This window comes from Phocoena sinus, chromosome 11 (assembly GCF_008692025.1).
Source record: "Phocoena sinus isolate mPhoSin1 chromosome 11, mPhoSin1.pri, whole genome shotgun sequence".
Classification (NCBI taxonomy): domain Eukaryota; kingdom Metazoa; phylum Chordata; class Mammalia; order Artiodactyla; family Phocoenidae; genus Phocoena; species Phocoena sinus.
The window spans coordinates 42,354,050-42,376,262 of NC_045773.1; the positions used below are offsets into that span (position 1 = coordinate 42,354,050).

General features: G+C 46.0%; 1 protein-coding gene across 3 annotated transcripts in view; it reads left to right on the forward strand.

Annotated features, from left to right (window-relative positions):
* The first annotated feature begins 2,539 nt into the window (after positions 1-2,539).
* The window catches only part of CDCP1 (CUB domain containing protein 1), a 54,913-nt gene continuing 35,239 nt past the window's right edge, over positions 2,540-22,213 (forward strand). Inside the window, exon 1 of one of the 3 annotated variants that reach the window (XM_032648855.1) lies at positions 2,540-2,826. In XM_032648855.1, coding sequence (XP_032504746.1) covers positions 2,745-2,826 — 82 coding nt within the window. In that variant the 5' untranslated portion in view covers positions 2,540-2,744. The remainder of the gene's footprint in view (positions 2,827-22,213) is intronic. The other 2 variants (XM_032648852.1, XM_032648853.1) reach the window with 2 other exon arrangements.

Genomic DNA, 22,213 nt, shown 5'->3' on the forward strand with positions numbered 1-22,213 from the left:
CGGCTAGGGAGCTCAGCATAGAGAATGCATATGTTCCTTTTATCTACCTATTTTTCAGAATGTTTCCTAGGCCTTCAGCTATGCCTGGCACTCCTCAGCCCAGTTCCCTCAGTTTTAACCTCTTCAGAAAACAACGCTTCAGACTTCTGCTGAGGGACAGTTGCCCAGCCAGAAGGAATGGAGTACAGTTTCCAGAGAGCTAACTATAGTGTTTTTCAAACAGCTTTCTCCCGGGCTTCATTGTTTTAGCCTCTCCTTCACCCTCCCATTCCAGAATACCTTGTGCTGCCAGTTCCTTAGGGTTGGTTTATTGTTTTGTTTTGTTTTGTTTTTGTTTCTTTTTGAGAATTCTATCATATAAATCATGCTACTTCTCAATTTTCCCCATTACTGGCTTACAGTTACCACTTGTCCATCTGCTTTCCAGCTTCCAAGAGGATCCTGCTGTTGTCTTCTGTCTGTTCTCCCTGTCTTTGTAGGCTTATGTCTTTTTTTTTTTTTTAATTCCTGTTTTGTAGTTTTTGTAGGGTTTCCAGAGGGGTCAAAATTAGATAGAATAGTCTGTTTTAAAACTCATCTTTCAATGTCATTTTTCTCTGGCAACAGACTGCAGCTGCCTGGATTTCTGCCAGTTCAGAAATAACCTTTTAAAATTGACTCCTTCCATTCAGCCAAGTTTGTAAAGACAAGACATTTCCAAAATTTGGCAATGCTTTGATTACACTCTACTCCAAGAACCAAGCTATTACCTCAAGACATCTTGAATTCAACTATGTAGCTGGGTTGTCATGCAAAGGATGCTGAAGTGCCTCCCCACTTTCCTCATCTCTTTCTCTTTGCTGCCATTATCTGGAAGCATCACTAATCCTTCACATCTGAGAATTATTGACTCATGTCATTTACAGAAAGTTAGTTTCACCCTCCCAGGGAGACCAGTTAAGCAAACTTCAGAAAATTATACAGTAAAGAAATGACTTGTTCCTTAGGCTTAAAGTTGTCACAAAATATTTCCAGTATTTTCAATTCAACACGTTGCCATTATCATCATCATCATCATCATATGTGGAAAACAACGGTGTTATGGATGCTAGGAAAAGATGCTGGGGTATATATGCCTGCTTAGAATTAGGAAAACAGACAAAATCTGCTTTACTCTCCTGTTACCATAAACATATTTGAAAGATGTTTAGATTTTCTGAAAATTTCTTTCTCTTGATGAAGCTGCCCTCAATTCCTTGGGGAGCACCAAAAGCTTTCCTACTTTTCTCATCCTCTTCCTTCCTTCTAGGCCTCAGTTTCCCCATCTGTCTGCCTGAGGCAGAAAGTGAACTGGAAGGTAAACTCTGATGTTCCCCCCAGCTCACAGTCCAGGCCCTGCCATAGATGGAAGGGTGGGGGGCAGTCATGTCCGCAGCCTGGACATCCCTGCCTCCCTCGTGGACTGTGGGCAGAGTTTGCTTTATTCTCATCATTGAAGATACACATAAGGAGGGGATGAAGCTCCTAAGAGATGGTTTCTCAGCCCTGCTCCCAATGAGTGTAGGGACAGCCTGGAGAAGCTCAGTTCCCCCAAGAATCAAACAAAAGTGGGAGCTGAACATAGACCAATGCTTTTTCATGTGTTCTTCTTCCAGGTTGTTCTGGGTGACCCTGGCCCAGCCTCTGGCTGCCCACTGGCACAGACAGACCCAGGGGGGCCCTTGGAGTCATTCTGGCAGAACCTTGGTCTGCTAGCTGAGAGTCCCTGAACCATCCACTGCCTCTCCTTGTGGCCCTGTGACCCTGGACATGGTGTGTGGTCTGCAGGGGGTAAGGAGAATCTATAGGACCTCGGAAACCAGAGAAAGATGGCACACCAGCAGCTGGGAGGAGGAAAAGATACCCAGCGCCACTGATTTACAGCCCAACGACTGGAGTAAATGCCTCACGCTAGTACCATACATACTATTCACAACTCAAGGAAGGGGCCTCTGTGGACCTGTTCAGGTTTCTTCTCTTGGCCCTCTGCAGCCTCATGCATTTATTCACTCATTCATTCACTCTTCAAAAATGTAACAAAGCAACCCCGTTTGTGGAAACCCCTTCAGGGGCTATCAAATCCTGCCTCCATAAATTACTAACTGGCCTGGTGACCTTGGGCAGGTTGAGTGACTCAGTACATGTTTCAACTGTTACATGGAAGGGTTGCTATGAGCACTAGAAATACTGTCTGTGAAGTGCCTGGAGTTGGCTTCAGGCTCACAGTTTTGCAAAGAATAGCTGTAGCACCGGCGTTAAAGTCCAGCAAGCCTCCAGCCCCAATGAGGAAGCACAGGCAGAAGCCAGGACTTGATGATCCACAGACATGATCCCCCGGAAAAATGCGCGGCACAGTGGCCTCCTTTGTCGCCCGGAAAGTAAAACGAGGCCTGACTGGGTTCCCCAAGGGCGACCTTCGCGCCTGTAGACAAAGCCTTGAGAGAGGCGCCAGCTAGGCCTCGGAAGGTGGCTACAGGTCCCACTGCTCTGGACGAGAGAGGCGGGTGTAGAGGCAGGAAGGGGAGGAGGAAAGGAAGGAGGGGACTGACCCAGCCAGCTAGGGCTCCCGCGGCGCTAGGCGGAGCCAGGGCCAGTCCGGCCCGCGCTCAGGTGAGCGAGACGGGACGGAACTAACAGAAGCCCGTGCCAGGGTCGGGCCCGCGCCCGCCGCTCCGAATCACGGGCTACATTCGCTTTCCCCGCCGAGACCGAGGCGCCACGGAGCCATGGCCGGCCTGAACTGCAGGGTCACGGTCGGACTGTTGGGGGTCCTGCTGCTGGGCGCTGCGCGCCTGGCCCGCGGATGGGGTGAGTGCGGCGCTGCCAGTGCGCGGAGCGCTGAGGGGGCACTGGGCTTTGAGGGTCTACACCGCCCGCCACGGTGGGGCGGGGGCGTTGCGGGCGGGGGGCACAGACGGCTGGGGCCCCCCGGAAGCCCGGCTCCGGGGCGTGCCGCGTCGGGAGTGCTGGCCGTACCCTCCTGCATTCCGCGCGACCTCGCCCAGGGCTCAGACCACGGCAAGTGGAGGTGTCCCGGAGCGGGGAGCACCGCGGTGGTCGGGGCCACAAGCCGGGCGCCGTCAGAGAAGGAGAGAGGGGCGCGCGGACGCCGGGCCCAGGGAACCTCGCTGAGGTGGCGCGCCGCGCGCTCGGGGGCTCTACCTGGATTATTGATGGCGCCGGGCTGGGCGTGAGGAGGGAACTTCACTCCCTGGCGCACCCTCTACCTCAGCGCCTGGGCCAGAGAGACGGGGCGAGAAAACGGTGGTTTGGCGCCACAACATCCCACCTTTTTTCTCACCTTTTCCCCTGTCCGTCCGCTCCTTTCTCGCTCTCCCGAAGTTTAGGAACATTTATCCAAAAATGAAAGCACTTCTGTGCCGCGGAGGCTGTGCACGCCCCCGCCCCTCGCACCTGTGCGTAGTGGACTTGGACAGCGGAAGAGGGTCGGCAGAGGGGGCGGTCCACAGTTGTGTGGGAATTCCGAGTTCCGGTGGGGGGCAGGGACCGCCACATCCCAGCTACCTGGGCCTACGAGGAGGTGCCCTGTGGGCCCTGGAAGCATTAAAACCGTACTGGTCTCTTCATGTAAGAACTTGATTTGAGGCCTTTCCTGAGACTAGTACAACTTTTGTGTTTTTAAAAGAGCTATCCAGGAAGCGATTTGGGTTTTTGATTACCCTTTGCTGCATCTAAGGGGACGTTTGTGTTTGGCAGGCAGGTATATTAGAGGAAATTAAGTTAAAGAATCAATCTAAGCAGATGAGTTGAACTTGGGCGTTCCGGCAATTGCCATCATGACAAATCCGAGACTGGAAAGCTTCCTGGTTCTTTTCTCCAACAGCAGTGAGGTGACATATTGCTGCACAGAAGATGGGACGTTGAAAATATTTACTGTGTTTATTGTAATTTGGAGATTTCAAGATTCCCTTGAAGAAAAAGTCAGTTTAATAATAAAGAGTAGGGGCTTCCCTGGTGGCGCAGTGGTTGAGAGTCCGCCTGCCGATGCAGGGGACATGGGTTCGTGCCCCATGGGTTCGTGCCCCGGTCCGGGAGGATCCCACATGCCGCGGAGCGGCTGGGCCCGTGAGCCATGGCCGCTGAGCCTGCGCTCTGCAACGGGAGAGGCCTCAACAGTGAGATGCCCGCGTACCGCAAAAAAAAAAAAAAAAAAAAAAAGAATAAAGAGTAATTTAGCTAATGAAAGTAGGTGTAAATGTATGTGTGAGGAAAAATAGTGTGCCCATCACACTTGAGAGCTGTCTTGAAACTCTGGGAATTGTCTGAGATGTTTCCGGTTGTCTGTGATAACAGTTGAGAACTCCTCCAGTAAGAGTATGGTGTAAATCAAGGCATCAGTGCATTACTGACAACTATGACAGCTTATCCTGAACTGGCTTGTATTACATGTCTGATTCCTCCCTGTGGCCTGGAGAGGCTGCCGTTTTGGTCTCCAGTGAGTCCAGTGGAGTCTGTTCTTTCCAGAAAGTTCTTGACTGTTGGAGCCGTGTCTCTTGGTTCATTGTATAGATACAGGGAAGCCCAAGAACTTTCCTATTTTACCTTCTTAAATCTTTCCTGTGGTCTTAGGAAGTGGACCTGTGAGGCCATATCTCTGGGCTGAACTAAAGGTTATCCCTTTGTGGTTGGAGCAGTCACAGAGTACATTTGCTTTGCCCAAAGTCTTGGGGTTGATCTAACTGGTGGAGGCCTTCGAGAAGTTAGTAGAGTCTGTCCTGGAAAGATGGAGAGAACCAGAGAGCCTAGCACAGTGGATTTAGTTTATAAATCCCTGAACTCTCTTAAGACTCTGCAGAGTGAAAATGATGTTGGTGTCACTGCAGAGATGAAGAGTAAAGGAAAGTTTGCATCTTGGTGAGGTGTGTTTGTTTGAGTTTGGTATTCCCACCAGCTCTCCCACTTTTAAGAATGAAAGACTGGTTAAGTTAAAATGGCCTTGTTAAAAAAAAAAAAAAAAAAAAAACCTCAACTTAGGGACTTCCCCGGTGGTGCAGTGGTTAAGAATCTGCCTGCCAATGCAGGCGACACAGATTTGAGCCCTGGTTCTGGAAGATCCCACATGCCACGGAGCAACTAAGCCCGTGCTCCACAACTACTGAGCCCACGTGCCACAACTACTGAAGCCCACGAGCCTAGGGCCCGTGCTCTGCAACAAGAGAAGCCACTGCAATGAGAAGCCCACCCACTGCAACGAAGAGCAGCTGCCGCTCACCACAACTAGAGAAAGCCTGTGCACAGCAACGAAGACCCAACACAGTCAAAAATAAATAAATTTATTTATTTTTTTAAAAAGTTTAGTCTAAGAGATTCAAGTAGGATAGCATTTAAAAAAAAAAAGAAAAAGAAAGAAAGAAAAAAAAACCTCAACTTAGTGGCTTTCCAAGAACCACTCAGGTACCAGAGTCTGGGTCAGTGACCCCATTCTTGCCGCCATGGTTTCTTACCAAAAATATGAGTAGGCATTAAATGACGTGTTCACTCACCCTGGGTGAGTGTGTGTGTTCATCATTCTTCAGATGCAAATGTGTAAGTGGCAGAACTGATGAGTCCTCCCCCCACTCTAACCCCCACACCCACACAGACTGTTTCTCTGCTGGCTGTAGACATGTGCCCGGGTGCTGACCCATCAGCCTCAGGGGTCACTTCATATGTTACCGTTTTGTCTGCGATGACTGTACCCTGCCCCCCCACATTCTTCTAGGGGTTCTCCCAGGCTATCAATGCGGCAAAAGGAAGTTGAAATTATTTAAATGTTTTAAGTAATATATATATATAATTATTGTAGAAAAATTGGCAGCAAATATAACAAAATATCTGTGAGCAAACCACCTTGGTCATTTTGGTGCACAATTTGAGTGTGTGTGTGTAAAACCAAAAATGGGACCATCCCTTTGTATAGCTTTAACTAGTCCCCTATTGGTGGACATTTAGATTGCTTTCAATTTTTCCTACTAAAAATAGAACATGTCCAGAGTTTCCCTTGTGGCGCAGTGGTTGAGAATCCACCTGCCAATGCAGGGGACACGGGTTCGATCCCTGGTCCGGGAAAATCCCACATTGCTGCGGAGCAACTAAGCCCGTGTGCCACAACTACCGAGCTTGTGCTCTAGAGCCCGTGAGCCACAACTACTGAGCCTGCGTGCTGCAACTACTGAAGCCCGTGCGCCTAGAGCCCCTGCTCCACAACGAGAGAAACCACTGCAATGAGAAGTCCACGCACCACAATGAAGAGTAGTCCCCACTCACTGCAACTAGAGGAAGCCCACGTGCAACAATGAAGACCCAACGCAGCCAAAAATAAATAAAATAAATATATATATATATTTTAAAAGCTTTAAAAAAAATAGAACATGTCCAACAATAGGGGTCTGTTCAGTGAAAAGACATTAAAAATTATATAGCACAGATTCTATAATGACATGAAGTGATATTATCTTTGCATTGCTAAGGTTATAAAATAGTGTCAACTGGATTATCCCATTTTGATATATCTGAGAATGTGTTCCTGTGGCTCTATTCTGCACATTCTTGACTATTTGCTCCAACTAAAATTCTGGAAATAGAATTGCTGGGATGAAGAGTGGAGAAGAGGTTAAGGTTTTGGATACACATGTCCATGTTGCCCTGTGGGTAGCTTGTCCTGTTGTTCTGGTGTACCTTCCTGCCAACAGAGTATGAATGCCCTTTTCCCACACTCCCTGGGCTGTCATCATTGTTGTTTCACTAGCAACTATGGGAGAAGCATTCCTCCCTCTAGCTCAGCAAGCAGGGTCTGAACGGTATTGATGGGTATTCAAGAATCTTAGGAGTGCCCCAGCTAGGTGGTACTAATAGTACAGCAGCACTTTTTTTTTTGCTAAAAACAAAAACCCAGAACTGAGTCCCTTAGCTTATAACACAAGCCTCACCTTCGATTTTGCTCAGTGGTGCTGACTTTGGATGGAGGAGAAGGGGAGTTTGCCGGTCAGAAGGATCCATGATTGAGGTCAAGATGGGTGGGACAATGGGGCGTGATATGGGGGAGCCATAGCTAAGGCTCTCCACCTGGGTGATTAAGAAAAGTTCACACCCCTTAATTATCATTCTAAATTATAAAAATTATTCTACAATCAAATTATTTCAAACCACTTCCTACAACCTTGTAATTAGCCCATCACCTTCTCCTGGGCAGCTGGCAACATTTTAGAGAAACCAGCAAGGAGAGCCAAGTCCCCTTCCTCACCTCTTTGTAGCCTTGGGTTTGTATTCAGTACACAAGTTTTTTGTTTCTTTGTTGTTGTTTTTTTTATTAATTACTAACTACTACTTGTAATACCTAACACATATCGAGCTTCTGCTCTGTGCCAGCCACTCTTCTGAGTATTTTACGTGTAAGCATCTCCCACTTAACATCAGTAATTCATCCCTAAAAACCAGACATACCACATGAAAACACTAACTGATGCCCTACATCTCATTATTTCATGTGGGACAAACTATAAAAACCCACTGCACAAAACCCCAACCCCCAACAGTTTCCAAAAGCATAATGAAACACCAGAAGATACCCATATATAATTAACAACCAATTCTATTAAATGTAAAATGCATGACATCCTTTATGGATTGTCAGACCGTTTACTGTATGTGGCTCTTCACAGACAGTTGCTTTGTGTGTAATAACTTCCTGCACCCCTTTTGTTGGCAGTCGTGGCGTCTCCACCAGATCCTCGCATTCTGCCTATTTTGTTTGCAACATACATTTTTTTCAAATGTTGTATTGTGTTTGGAGATGTAAATATACATATTTCCTAAATAGACATTGGCCAAAAATAACTGTGATAGATGACATAATGTTTGAGTAATAAAAACTCAGCTGTTTCCTCTTGTGAAAATGTAAATCCAGGAGGCATTCTTGAGTAGACCTGCTAGTCATTTAGCTCTCCAGCCTCAAGCAAGTACTCCTATAAGCCCTTAATAGAGGGGCACAGAAAGGTGAAGTAACTTGCCCAGGGCTACCCAACAAGTATGTAGTGATGCTGAGATGGTAGCCCAGGTAGCCTGACTTCGGAACTCAGCTGCTGTCACCAGTGTGCCATGCCCCCCGTGCACAGTGGGACTCCTAAGGACAGCATTTGCTGGTCATCTTAGAGACAGTGTCTGCACTCCAGACATTTTCTTTCATTTTTTGAAAAATCAGCCAACACTTACTGAGGGCTGTGTTCATATTTGTTCTAGGAATGTGTGTTTTTTAAATGTTTTTTTTGAGTTCACATTGGTTTATAACATTGTATAAGTTTCATGTGTACAGCATTGTATTTCAACTTATGTATACCCTATGGCGTGCTCATTACCAAAAATTTATTTTCCGTCTGTCACCGTGCAGTTGATCCCATTTTCCACATTTGTGCCCCCCAACCCCCGACCCCGTCCCTTCCCCTTTGGTAACCACTACTCTGTTCTTTGAATCTACATGGTTTTTTTTGTTTGGTTTGTTCATTTATTTTGTTTTTTGTTTGTTTGTTTTTTATGTTCCACATATATGTGAAATCATACAGTATTTGACTTTCTCCATCTGATAGCATAATACCCTCAAGGTTCATCCATGTTATCGCAAATGGCAAGATTTCATCTTTTTATGGCTGAGTAATATTTCATTGTTTGTGTCTGTGTGTGTGTATCTATCTATCTATCTATACATATATATCATATCTTCTTTATCCATTCTTCCATCAGTGGGCATTTAGGTTGTTTCCATATGTTAACTATTATAAATAATGCTGCTATGAATATCTGGGTACATGTGTCTTTTAGAATTAGTGTGTTTGTATCTTTGGATAAATACCCAGAAGTGGGATAGCTGGATCATATGGTAATGTGTATATGTTTTTAATATGTAAACAATATAAAAACTGTACTTAGAAAAAGAATTACCTGTACATGGTAACAAAATTTCAAATAGTACAAAATGATGTGTGGCGGGGAGAGGGGAGTATGTCCCCTTCTACCTCTGGCCCCAGGCCTCCTCCCAGAGGCAGCTGTGGTTTCTTGTGCATTGTTCCTGAGCATGTACAAGTTTACAAATATACATACCTCCCTTCTTTACACAAAAAGGAGCACAAATATAGTATATAGTATAGGATGCGTCCCATATGCGTCTTGATTTTTTTCATGTAGCAATCCATCTTGGTTCTAACTCCATACCAGAACATACGGAGCTGCCATGCTTTTTGACAGCTGCATAATATTCCTTGTCGTGGGAGCATCATGTTATATTTAACCAGCCACTTGTTAATGGATTGTTTCCAGTCTTCTGTTGCTATGAACAGAGCCTCACTGACCATCTTTACAGCTGACTTTTTTGGGTATATGGACAAGTTTATCTGTAAGTGAAATTCCTGGATGAGGAGTTACTGGGTCAAAGCATTTGTACAGAAAATGTCAAATAGAAGAAAGTGAGTAATAGGGGAAGCAGCTTGCCCAAGAGCCCAGCTAATAGGTGGTAGTGCCATCTGTAAATCTGGGCAGTCTCGTTTCAGAGTACAGGCTCTTAACCCCAGGCTGCAATTTACTCCTTTCTTTATTCTTTCCAGTTGAAACTAATCATAAACTTTAGGCAAGGGAAATATTTTGAATTTCCTTTCAAATATTTACTTTCAGTTCCGTGATCAGAATGCCATGAGCACTGTGTATTGAGAAGGCTGAAGACGGGCTTGCACTCTGATAGCTCCTAATGTTTGCATTGAGGACTGATTAATTCTTTGTGACTTTTTACGTTGATAAGTCTAATAGTTAATGTGTAACACCCTTTGAGCTGCTATAACACAGACCCAGATGTGTCTAATGGCTCAAACGCAATAGATGTTTATTTCTTACTCACAGAAGGTCCTAAACAGGGGATCTCCTCCAAGCAGCGATATGGGGACCCAGGCTCCTTCCACTTTCTGACTCCACCATCTTCAAGAAGTGTGGCTTCTGTGTTCATCCATATCAAACTGATAGAAGATAAAAGAGCAGGAGGGGTCTTACATGGAGGGTTTTATGGTCCAGGAATGGAATTTGTTTCATATCAATTCTGCTGCCACTCTGTTGACTAGAACTCAGTGGCATGGCTCTATCCAACTGAAAGGGAGACTGAAATGTAGTATAGATGGGAACCCAGGAAGAAGTCATCGTTGTCGCGGGCAGAGTGGTAGGAGTACCAGACTTAAGGGTCAGGACACCTGGTTCTAACTTCAGGTCTTGTCAACAGTTAGCCTTATGACTCGGGAAAAGTTGCCCTGTCTCCTTAGGCCTCAGTTTTCCAGTCTTTCATGTAGGGGCTTGGACCGTGCGGAGGAACCACCAGCCCTAATGTCTTACGAGCTTATTTACATCAGAGCTGATTTGTGGATCTTCTAGAGACCCCCGAGCTATTGGAAGAGCTCAGGCAGGGTCATATCCAATCCCCATTAGGAAAGTGGCTGGAATGGTGCTTGGCACATAGCAGGCACTTAATAAATATCTGTGGAATAAACAAATGGATAATCCAGGTCAAGGCCAGTTCCTTCTAGGAGGGGGTACGAGCTTATAGACGTTAGATGACTTCTTCAAGTCACTGTGAGAAGGTGGCAAGAGCAAGAAGGTCTAAAGCCCAGATCTTCTGGCTCCAAATCTGATGCAAATCAGACAGAAGAGGAGGAGAGACGCACAGTCCCAGTGACTGCGGGTGTGGACTGGCAAAACTAGAAAGTAGAAAAAAGAAAGTGTGGATTGACAGATGGAGCCACAGCTTTCTGTGTCCCTTCAGGGTGTGGAAGACACCTCCTTGGTGGTCTGGGTTCTCTTCCTCACCCCAGGGCCCAGGATCTTCATTCTGTAGAACATGCTTATAAGTCTCTGCTGGTCCACTTCCAGGAGGAAGTAGATGGGGGTGTGGGTGGGTTTTCGGGAATGCAACCCCACTCCTGGATACTTGCAAGGGAAAAACTAGAAAATTATGGCGATACAGCGAAAGAAGCAAGGTGTAAAGTAGTGTGTGTATGTACAGTGTGACTCTAGTCATAGGAAAAAAGACTGGAAGGAAGAAGTTACACCAGAAGTATCTGGCCTACAGTGTAGCCAGCAGAGCCCTCCTGCGTGAAGGATGGTTTGCTGGTAGCCGTGATGATCATGACAAGGACTTTGTATTGTCCTGCACATTCTCCCATGTGAACCACGTTGCTTCACAATATCCCAGCTTGGTTCATTTGGTTTGGATTTCTCTAAACAGTAATACTGAATTTGTGATAGAATACAGTAGAAAATCAGAATTTGTTTTATAGACATATACTTCACAAACTTTTATAAAATTTAAAGTTCTTTCTTCAGTTACTGTACTTAAGAAATAATCTGCACTTTTCAGTTCTCTCCTGAGTACAGCCCAAGCCAAGGGCACCCCTGAGAGCCTTGTTAGTCTGACTTTGCCAGGGAGAGGCTGTGCTCTTGGACGGGCCGTCCATTCTGCCAGATGGAAATGCAGCTCAACAATATACTATGAGGCCATTAACCACCTCACCCTAGACTGTGAACATCTTTAAATAATAAATTCGGAAATATTTTGAAAAAACAAATTATAACTGTTCCACGAGCACAAATGGTATAACTTTCTTTGTTTTAAGTGAAGTGCAAATATTCCCTACCCTCAATGGCAGACAACCAAAGCATTCTGGGGGAAATGTGCCACTTCTGTAAAAACTTATGGGTACCTACGTGCTGTCTTTGGCTGGGACAATAAGACAGTCTCCAGAATTGAGTTCATCAACTTTCTGCATCCAAAAATTACACAGAGTTCAAGTCAGGCTGTTGTTTTTGTTTTGGGGTCTGCCCACTTGGCCATCTCCAAGTAATGTCACACAATGCTTGGAGCCCTGAGGAGACTTCTCAACACTTGACAATTTGTGGTCCAGCTGAGAGCTGGGCTAGGATGGTGTATGTCCAGGCACGTGCCAAATTCCTTCAAGCGGATGCTTTATCTTCCATCATTGGGCTGGTGGTGGGGACATCAGGCTATTTCAAACAAGGATGTTTGGCTAAAACATTTTTTAACCTGAGAACAACTCACAAACATTTGGTGAGAGGTCCCAGGACATCATGGAGGATGCAGAGATGGTGAGATGAAGCCCCTGAGCGTGAAGGGCATCTCCTGGACCCAGACAGACGCCTAACTCCGGTGCACAGTGGCAAACCAGCCATGGAGGAGAGTCCAAGAGCCAGCAGCACAGAGGGTGAAGTTATCAAATGCTGCTCCTCCTGCTAGAAGTCTACGCTATGCTGGAGGCCCCAGGCAGCTGGGGACACTGTCTCGGGAGGACAGGAAACCATTGAATTGCCTTCTATCACCACAGTTTTGTCTTAAAAATAGTTTTAAATTAAAAAAAAAAATTTAAAGCCAGCTATGGGTATAGCAATGATTCTGTCTTCAAAAAAGTCTACAGATGCTTCCTGCAAGAATTTGGTGTATAGAAGGGATGGAGTAGAAATATTAAGTCACTGGGAATCAAGGAACTAATGACCAAAACTGCCTTCTCCACCTGGAGCAGCTTTTCTTGAAAAACAATTTGCTGCATTTCCCACCCCACCCCCATCCACTGTTAGGGCCTAGCACTGAGCAGGCCTAGAGAATCTGATTTTTGCCTAGACTGTCTTGAAAAGATCTAGCCTAGTCTTGGGTTATTTGGTAACAGATTCCATTCATTCCCCAGAATTTGGAGGCCCCTTGTGCTGGATGCTGGACATTGAGAGGTAGAAAACCCTAGTCCCTTGCTCTCTGGGGGCTCACCACCCAGAAGGGATTCAAACATGTAAACCAGGAGCTACCAATGGGTGGCCTGAGGGCCTTGGCCCAGTTCTGTTTGATGTGTTTTGAAAAAAGCTGAATTACAATATATTTAGTAGAGCATGTACCCTCTGATTCAATAAAGACCCTCCTCACTATGTTGGCTTTTCTCATTTATATTACCTGCCTAGGCCCTGAAAGCATTTGAGTTTGAGACAATATGCAGTGTGGTAAGTACAGCAAAAGATGTATGTATGAGAACTGCAATAAAGGTTGAGGATGGAGAATACCTTCCACAGGCAGGAAAAGAGAAGGAGGAGGACAGGTGTTCTGGTGTCTGAGGTCTGTGGAACATCATAGCAAAACCCTAAGATAGGCCCTGGAACAGAAGTACGGCTGTGTCATTCATCACCAGTAATCCCATGGTGTTGTTTTGATATTTTAAAAGTGTTGGGTCATTTGTAGAGATGTGGATGGACCTAGAGACTGTCATACAGAGTGAAGTAATCCAGAAAGAGAAAAGCAAATATTGTATATTAACGCATGTATGTAGAATCTAGAAAAATGATAGAAATGAACTGGTTTGCAATGCAGAAATAGAGACACAGATGTAGAGAACGAATGTACGGACACCAAGGGCTGGGATGAATTGGGGGATTGGGATTGACATATATACACTAATATGTATAAAATAAATAACTAATAAGAACCTGCTGTATAGCACGGGGAACTCCACTTCGCTGTACAGTAGAATCTTAACACAACACTGTGAAACAACTATACCCCAGTAAAAAAAATAAATAAATAAAATAAGAGTGTTCTCCCACCATCTCTGAAAAGACAGCTTGCAAAGTGATCCTCTATCTGGAAAAATGTAATGAAGAGTAATCCTTCAATTTATGATTCATGACTGGAGACCAGCCATAGGCGCGAAGCAGAATGTAGTTTGAATGATGATTAAATGCCTCATTACTCTGGGATTTTCTAACTGAGTTTTGTTCCCATCCTCCTCTTCCTTCCTTGGCAATAGCACTTAGCAGCAGGACCAACTCCTGCTGTGAGGAAGGAATACGGGTCATGAAAGGGAAAGTGCTCTGAACCACAGCCTCTCTCCCTTTCAGGAATAACCATCTACTTTTTCTTCCACCTGCAGACACAATGTGCCTCCTCAAAACCCGTAGCTCAGCATTCTTGGTCCTTCAACTCAGTTTTTCAACCTCCCTGAATTTATGGCATAATTATCTTAAGATCATTAGCTAGTGCCACCACTGGCACTGTCCAGGTGCCAATAGCGGCCATCTTAGCTGATGTAACACCCTCCATAATGATCATCCTTGTTGATATAATTTCGTCCGTGATGGCTGAACACCTATAATGTCCATTCTAACTGATTTAACGCCTCCCATGTTAATACCTTCTGTAACGGCAATCCTCGTGGACATACACCTTCCGTAACAACTGTCCTTGTTGACATAGTACCTTCCATAATGGCCCTCGTCATTGACATGACACCTCCTGGGGGCTGTCCTGACCCCTCTGGATGAAGAAAGCATGTGTCTTTCTGGCCCCAGATATCTCCTAGAGTGTGCAGGCTTCCTTTGCTGACCTGTTTTACCATGGGGTTACATGGTTTGCTGGAGGAATCACTGTACTGACTGGCCCATGGTCGTTTGAGAGAGCTTCATTCAAAGACTTACTCTCCAAATCAGGCTATGTGGATGGATCACCCCCACCCCCACCCCTGTCTTTAAGGTTGCTGGAAACAATGGTAACTAGACTTATCATGATGATCATTTCATGACGCATGTAAGTCAAATCATTACATTGTACACCTTAAACTTACAATGCTGTATGTCAATTATATCTCAATAAAACTGGAAGAAAAAAATTTAAATAAAAATATTAAAAGATTGCTGGAGATAACAACAACAAAAGGTACTAACCCCTACTCCCTAAAACAAGAGGTTTAAACAGAAGGATGTATTCCCAGTTGACTGCAGCCCTGGCCCCTGGGATAGGGCTGGCCCACACTCCCCAGTCCTGTCCCCCTAAGTGATCAGGAGGTTGGGTCTCTGCAGTCAAGAAGCAGTTAGACATAGGGCTTCCCTGGTGGCGCAGTGGTTAAGAATCCACCTGCCAATGCAGGGGACATGGGTTCGAGCCCTGGTCCGGGAGGATCCCACATGCCGCGGAGCAACTAAGCCTGTGTGCCCCAACTACTGAAGCCCGTGTGCCACAACTACTGAAGCCTGTGTGCCTAGAGCTTGTGCTCCGCAACAAAAGAAGCCACCGCAATGAGAAGCCCTCCGCACCGCAACAAAGAGCAGCCCCTGCTCGTGCAACTAGAGAAAGCCCACGCACAGCAACGGAAGACCCAACGCAGCCAAAAATAAATTAATTAATTAAATAAATCTATAAAAAAAAGAAGAAGCAGTTAGGCCTGATGAGTATAGATTCTTATTTAACCATCTCCCTGCTAGCTTTTTATCAGAGAAACTTGAACAGCTAATCTCTGATGGCAAGGTGAGACCATTGGCAAAGGACTCAGGGAACACTAAAGAAATGGGAATTTCAGTAACTTCTGAACTTCTGGCAGACGGAGAAGGGGAAGGGCCCTCATTCTGTTCGTGTCCCTGAGCACACATACAGATGGGTTTTTTAACTCTGCTCCTTTGGTTCTTCCCCATCTGTCCTTGTGATCCTCAGTGACTTTCAAGTTCATCATGACTCACACTTCAAGGTCTGGCAAAATGAATCTTTTTAACATTTCATAAAATGTTAATGTGATTTACACTGGCCCTGTGGCAATTTAGCATATCATCCTGACTTATTTGCAGTGGTCATAAACTCAGTTATATTTGTTGTTTAATTCTGCAATTCCCACATGCAAAGTCTCTTATTATGCAGATTTCTCTACTTCTGTGAGCCTCCTTTGAAATCATCCCTCCACGCAGTACAATTCCATTCCATGTGGAGTGAAATGTTAAAGTCCGGGTCTTATCGTGGCAAGAAGCCTTAAAATGGCCACAGTCCCAGAGGGGTTTGTACATAGATGTGTTCATTTGCTCCAGATTGTGGCCCAGACAGGGCCCATGACCTCGTTATGCATCTCTAACATACATCTCCAATATGGCATGTGTCTTTGATCATAAAAGGGAAAGATACAACAGAAGGTTTGGATGGCTCCCTGCAAACCCATCACCACTTTTAAAAGTAATTCAAAACACAAGCCCTGCAGACAGTTGATCGCTAGTGTCCACTTTGGAGAATCATTCAGTTACTTTAGAAAATTAACTTGCATCATTGCATATAAATTTCTTTCCTAGGGAGTTTGGGAATTAAGAGTAGGGAGTGAATGGATGGACACAACGGTCCCTGTTTTGATAAACTATTCCAACAAGTCAGATTGACTAAGAATGCCCATGGTTCCTTTTATTTAAAATTGCTCTTTGAACTTTATTGTCCTCTATGATTGTTCTCAGAGCTATGGAAATAGTAAACTATTTTAAAGGGAACCATGGGTCTCTCACTGAAGGGGTGAGAACATGATGTCCTTTGACTTCTGAAGTCCGTGGATGTGACTCCCCGAAGCTGGGCCCAGCCTTGTGCATCTCTGTATGCTGGCACCCGGCCTGGAGAGCAGCTCACCATTACCTTGAGTCATGTGGCCCGAGTCAGCCTTCATTGCAATCACAGCACCAAGTTGTCTTCAGGCCTTCCGCTTCCGTTGTGCGTGCCCTGGTCCTCCTCCTGCGCCTTCTTCCCTGCCCTGACCCCTGCCCCGCCAGTGCAGGCCTGGGTCCCAGTTCACCCTGATGCAAGGTTGCACTTGGTCACCCCCAGGCACTTTATTTATAACTGTAGTCGATGTTCAGTCCTTTCTGGTGTGTTAACTGACTGTTGCAGTGTTTTTAGTGTATGGGCTTAAAATGTGGCCCTGTCCTTTAAAGAGCCTATGAAGCTCTCGTGTTGGAATGGCAAGCTAGTTCTTCACTTGGGAGGTGCACATGCTATTTGGGGCTGGGGCATGGGATGATCCCCCGTCCTGTCACCTCCTGTTCCTCCATACTTCCAGCAATAGCCTGAAGAATTCCCCCAGCTTGGCCTAGTCCCCACACTCAACTTCTCTGTGGGGATGCTGTGTGGGCAACCATCAGCCCACTTCCCTTTACTTCCGAGAAAGAGAATGAAAAAAGATTTGCCCTGCTACCGCAAGAGGCTGCTTTTCCGAAGCCAGCCAGGGGAGTAAGGTGGGTGGAGTGGGGAGGGGAACAGGGTTATGGGGGAGCATTGGTGTGCCTTCTCAATCAGGTCCTGCCTGATCTCCAAACCAATGAACGAGCAGCTTTACAGCTCGGATACCTGGAAGGACAGGTGGGAGTCTCTTTCCAGGAGGAGGTATTTCCTGCCAAGCCAACCAGAGGTCTGGGTTGGGATTCTTGCAGCCCAAGTAAAGGGGAAGAAAATTCAGGAGATGGGGTTTGGGGAATTCTCCTAAACATAGGTGTGATTTCGCCCATGAATCTCACTGACAGTGGCCTTGAGAAGTGAGCCCCTCGGGCAGGGGCTTCTGGGGGATGCTTTCCTTCCAAGACCTAGCACTAGCCGTTTATACCCAGTGCTTTGTTCCAGAATTATGGCTGCTTTCCTTCTGCCACCAACTTGCCTCCCATGCCCACAGTCCCCAGGCAAGGCTCACAAAGCTACAGAGCCATCGACGGCCAAACACGCCAGGTTCCCTTTCTCAGGTCCTTGCCTAGAGATGCTGCCAAAAAAATCACACAAAAGAAAAACCAGGCCCCAAACATTTTGAATTCCGGGGAACTTTAAATCTTCAGTTTAAATTCAAACCACATTTTCAAATTATTTTTAAACGAAGCACCTATTTAAACAAAGTGCATTTTAAACAAATACCTTTCCCTTTTGATATCCTGGAGATTCCCTAGAGAGCCAGCAGCTGGGAAATGTTTTATTCCTTTTCGAGTGACTGTTGATGATAATAGGCCAGTCTCATCACAAGGCTCCTGGCCATGTGTGGACTTCCCTGGGCAGGGCCGGCTCTGCTGACGAGCCATTTTTCATGTGCTCGTCTCCAGTGTCAGACTGCTCGGGCACAAATCTGGCCCTGCCTCTTACTAATCATACATGCCTGGGCAAGTTACTTGACCTCTCTGAGCCTCGGTTTCGTCATCTTTAAAATGTGGATTAACATTAGAACCTGCTCTGTGGGGTGGCTGTGGGCATTTATAAATTCTTATCAAGTACAAGCACGGACCCTGCACATACTAAGTCCTCAGTGTTATTATTAAGACTGGCCTGGTATCTAGACTCCAAAGGCTTCTCATCCAAGAAAGGGAGATTGGTTTCTGAAACAGCAACTTGCCTTGTGGTTCTCTTTGACGTGAATGTGGGAAATGAACTATTTCCAGGCAGGCAGAAGGCTGGTCTTCCTGCCATTGGTGAGACTTTCCCCTCGGTTTACCAGTCTGTAAACAGACCTGATCAAAGAGATTTAGCATGTCTACACATTTATTCCTCCACAGCCTGCAGGCCTTGCTGCCCCAGGTCCACTGGATTAATGACACTATGACTTTGGTAGCGTGAGAGTCCGGCACCCCCTCGTCACAGCAGGCCCCATTCAGATGGGTTATGTTGGTGCTGATGCTCAGGCCCTCCGTGTCAGCCAACAACTCCAAGTACTTCATAACAATGGCAGCACTTCCTCCCCTTCTGCTGGTTGATTCCACCAGCTTTGGCAGCTTACGGGAGGGCAGCTCAGTGTGGTACCCTGGGGGGTAGGGAGGGCAAGTGTGCTGAGGTCAAACCAGAATCTCCCAGCTGCCTCCTGAGCTCAGCAAACAGGGACTTGAGGTCACTTCTCTGAGCCTCAAAGGCATGCTGGAGTCACATGAGTCAGCACATGTAGAAGGACCTTAACAGTCGGTGGGCAGGGCCAGGCCAGGGCAGGGGAGGTGTGGAAAATTTAAGGAAGCACTCACACTTGCATAATCCTGAGTGTGATGAAGTTTGCCCCTAGGCACCTTACCTGCCTCGCCCTGAGTCCAGCCCACCCAGCCAGGACTCTGGGCTTTAGATTGAGAGCCTAGTTGCTGCTACAGTTGTTTCCCTACTTAACACCCTTCAACAGCGCCCCAGCAGTACTGCCCCAGTAGCAGTAGTTGTAATGTGCTCTCTATCATTACTAATATCAACAATAACAGCTAACATCGATTGACTACCTGGCAGCGTTCTAAGCACTTCATAGGTACTAACTCACTTAGTCCTTATGAGAATTCCATTATTACCCCCGTTTGCAGGTAAGGAAAGTAAGGCACAGAGAAGCTAAGGAATATGCCCAACAGGACACAGCTGGTAAGTGGTACCAAGCCAGGAATTGATCCCAGGTAGTCAGATTCTAGACTCTAAGCTCTTCACCACTACACAAAGCTGCTAAGATATGCTGGTCCCACTGGGTGAAGCCCAAACTCCATGGCAGCAACCAAGCCCCTTCCTGGCCTGGCCCCTTCCCCTGTCTCCAGCCTCTTCTACCCACATTTCCTTGCCCTCTGGCCAAACCAAACTCCCTGGAGTGGCTATAAGGAAGCTGTCGTCTTCACACCTGTGACTTTGTCGCTGCCGTTCTCTCTACCTATCCTTCTGACACCTGTTTCTCTATAGGCAAACTCCTTATTCATTTTTCTAGACCCATCTTCAGTTTCCTCCGTGAAATCTTCCTTGACCACCCCCAGACAGTTAATGGCTGACCTCAGCATCTTCAGAGTACCTTGACCTTTCTTGGTGCCCTCAAATTGCTGACTAACTGATGGGGTCTGATGGAGTAGACAGGCAAACGTACATTCAACTTCTGTGAATTCCGCAATTGCCTCCTGCAGGGAGTAGGCGGGAGAAATCATGCAAATGGTGTGAGTGTCCCCACGGGGTGGATGCAGGGTGGAAGGGTGAATTGCCAGCCCTTCTGCTGGTGTCCCTGCCTCCAGCTCTCATGATATGTGCATCCAGAATTTAACAAATTGGATTTTGCAAACCTGGTCCCTAAAATCAAATCAGTGCTTTATCTGGTGCTCAGTCTGAGAAGCAGGGATCTGCTCCGTGGGGGAGCAGACACCAGCCACAGCCCCATGGACTCCTTGAGAGAGCGATGTGGGTCTGCAGTGTGACGTCTTCCTGAGAGAGGACAGGGCTATTTCCCTGAAAGTGATTATCTCCTTATGGGCTTGCTTTGGAATCTGACTCCCACGCAGACTGTGACTGATCGGCCACGCTGATTCACAATCGTACTGCTTTGTTCCTGAGTCTGAGTCCTCGACATCCTGGGAATTCGTCCCATGGGTCTTCATATGTATTTCCTGGTGCCCAGGCTGTGTCCAGTCCCTGGCTGGGAGCTATTCTGCTCATCTTCGTTGGGCAGAGAGAGTGGATGAGGGCAGAGTGTCCCAGGAAACCACACCCAGCTTTGAGGCAGCAGGTTCTGACCCGTCTAAGAAACTGTAAATTCCATTTGTCAGTCTTTTAACCTGTATTGGACACATCTGGGAACAGATAACTTCCTGGTGAATCCCCTTCCTTGCATTTACTTCCCTTACAAAGACATAGGATGGCGGGGAAAAGGAATAACAGGACGTTTGTACAATATCCTGTGATATGCGAATAATGAATGGTGATTAAAACAATTGGAAATTCCCGCCGGAGAAGCCGCTGGTGAGGCAGAAACACCAGCAGAAACTAACCGAGGCATCCTAATAAAGAGAGGTCGGAAGGCAGGAGAGCTGAAGATGAGAGCTATGACTCATGTGCCCACGTGTGGTGCCTGCAAGCTCTCCAGCCCGACAGCCCATGCGCTGCTAATGTGAGGGTCACCTTGGATTTCTTTCAGCCTGTGAGATCTCAAAATCATGCCAGAATCTGGAGCTTTGGGTTTCTGGGAACTTGGGTAATAGGTCTTCCAAAACACCAGACCAATGAAATACCAAGTTCCTAGGGAAACAAAAGAAAGAGTTGCTGAAGAAGAAAACACCCATCCATTTTTTTTAAATTACAGTACATTTATCAAGCACTCAGATGTGCCAGCCTGACTGGAGGGGTAGGGATGGGGTGGCAGGAGGCTAAGATTTATTCTACAGTGTTGGAATTTTCAGTTTCAAGGGATGATTAATGGTGGTGAGTGGGGAAGAGGGGAAAAATGTGCAACCAAGATGTCATTCTCAAACTCTAAGCGTTTGTGATAAATAAGTTATAAGTGATTTTACTCAAGCAGTGGGGGGTCTCTCTGCTACTTTTATTACAGTAGAATAAGTGCCTCTAGTGGGGGCTCGGTAAGGAGGGTCCAGATTTCAAGTGTATACGTGGTCGAATCATTATCTTCTCATTCTGGCTCTCCCCCTCCAGCTGGTATATTTATCATTGAGAATGAGGAGGGATAGTTGAAAATGAAAGTCCAGTGGATGATGTAGCCGTGGCTGTGACCCTAGGAAACAGCATGTAATATAAATGGTCTCCTGCTGCAAAGGTGGATAAGCCCTTTAGTGTTCCCTGGGCTCTGAGCCAGGTGGGCATTCTCTGGTATGAGGCACTGAAGGAGAGATATGAACTGTGGCCTGATCGTAGAACATACTGGGTTGGTCATCTCAAAGTCAGAGCAAAGAAACATGGTAAAGTGTTAAAAGTCCACCCCCACGTGAGTCATTTAACCCTTACAAGGCTTCATCTGCTTTGTTTCCAAAAGGAGTTTGGATGAAAATCTGGGTTATTTAGACCCCAGATAAAAAATATAAACAACAGAAGTAGCATTAACAATTCAGGAAGGAAGAATTGGCATATTCAATCATTAGAGTCGGGACGATTGGTTTTCCATCTGGAAAAAAATAGACAAAAGGAATCCCTACCTCCCACCATAGAGGGGAAAAAAAAAGTGGTTCCGATACAGATTCCCAGGTCCCATGTTGGGCCTACTGTAACTTAGAACTTCATCATTTTTAAAGCCCTCCACAGACCACTTAGAAACCACTAGTCTGGACTACTAACTCCCCGGGGGCAGGAACTCCAGGGCTTTTTTTGACATTAAATCTTTTGCACCCTGGATGATCCCTGGAACATAATATGAACCCGGAAAATGTTTGAATGAATAGAAGATTTCAGATTCTAAAAGAAAAAAAATGAATTTTTAAAAAAGATTGTACATTTTTCTTTGGCTGTCATTGATAATGGAATAGATTGTCATATATGCAGAATTATTTGGGATACTGACCTGGCTGAAAACAGGAGAGAAGAACTGAACGGAGAAATTTTAGTAAGATCAGCCTTTTCTTCTCAAAATCTAATTTACAGCTATTTGAAATTATTACACATACCTTGGGAGAAACTAGGCCCACCTCAAAATAT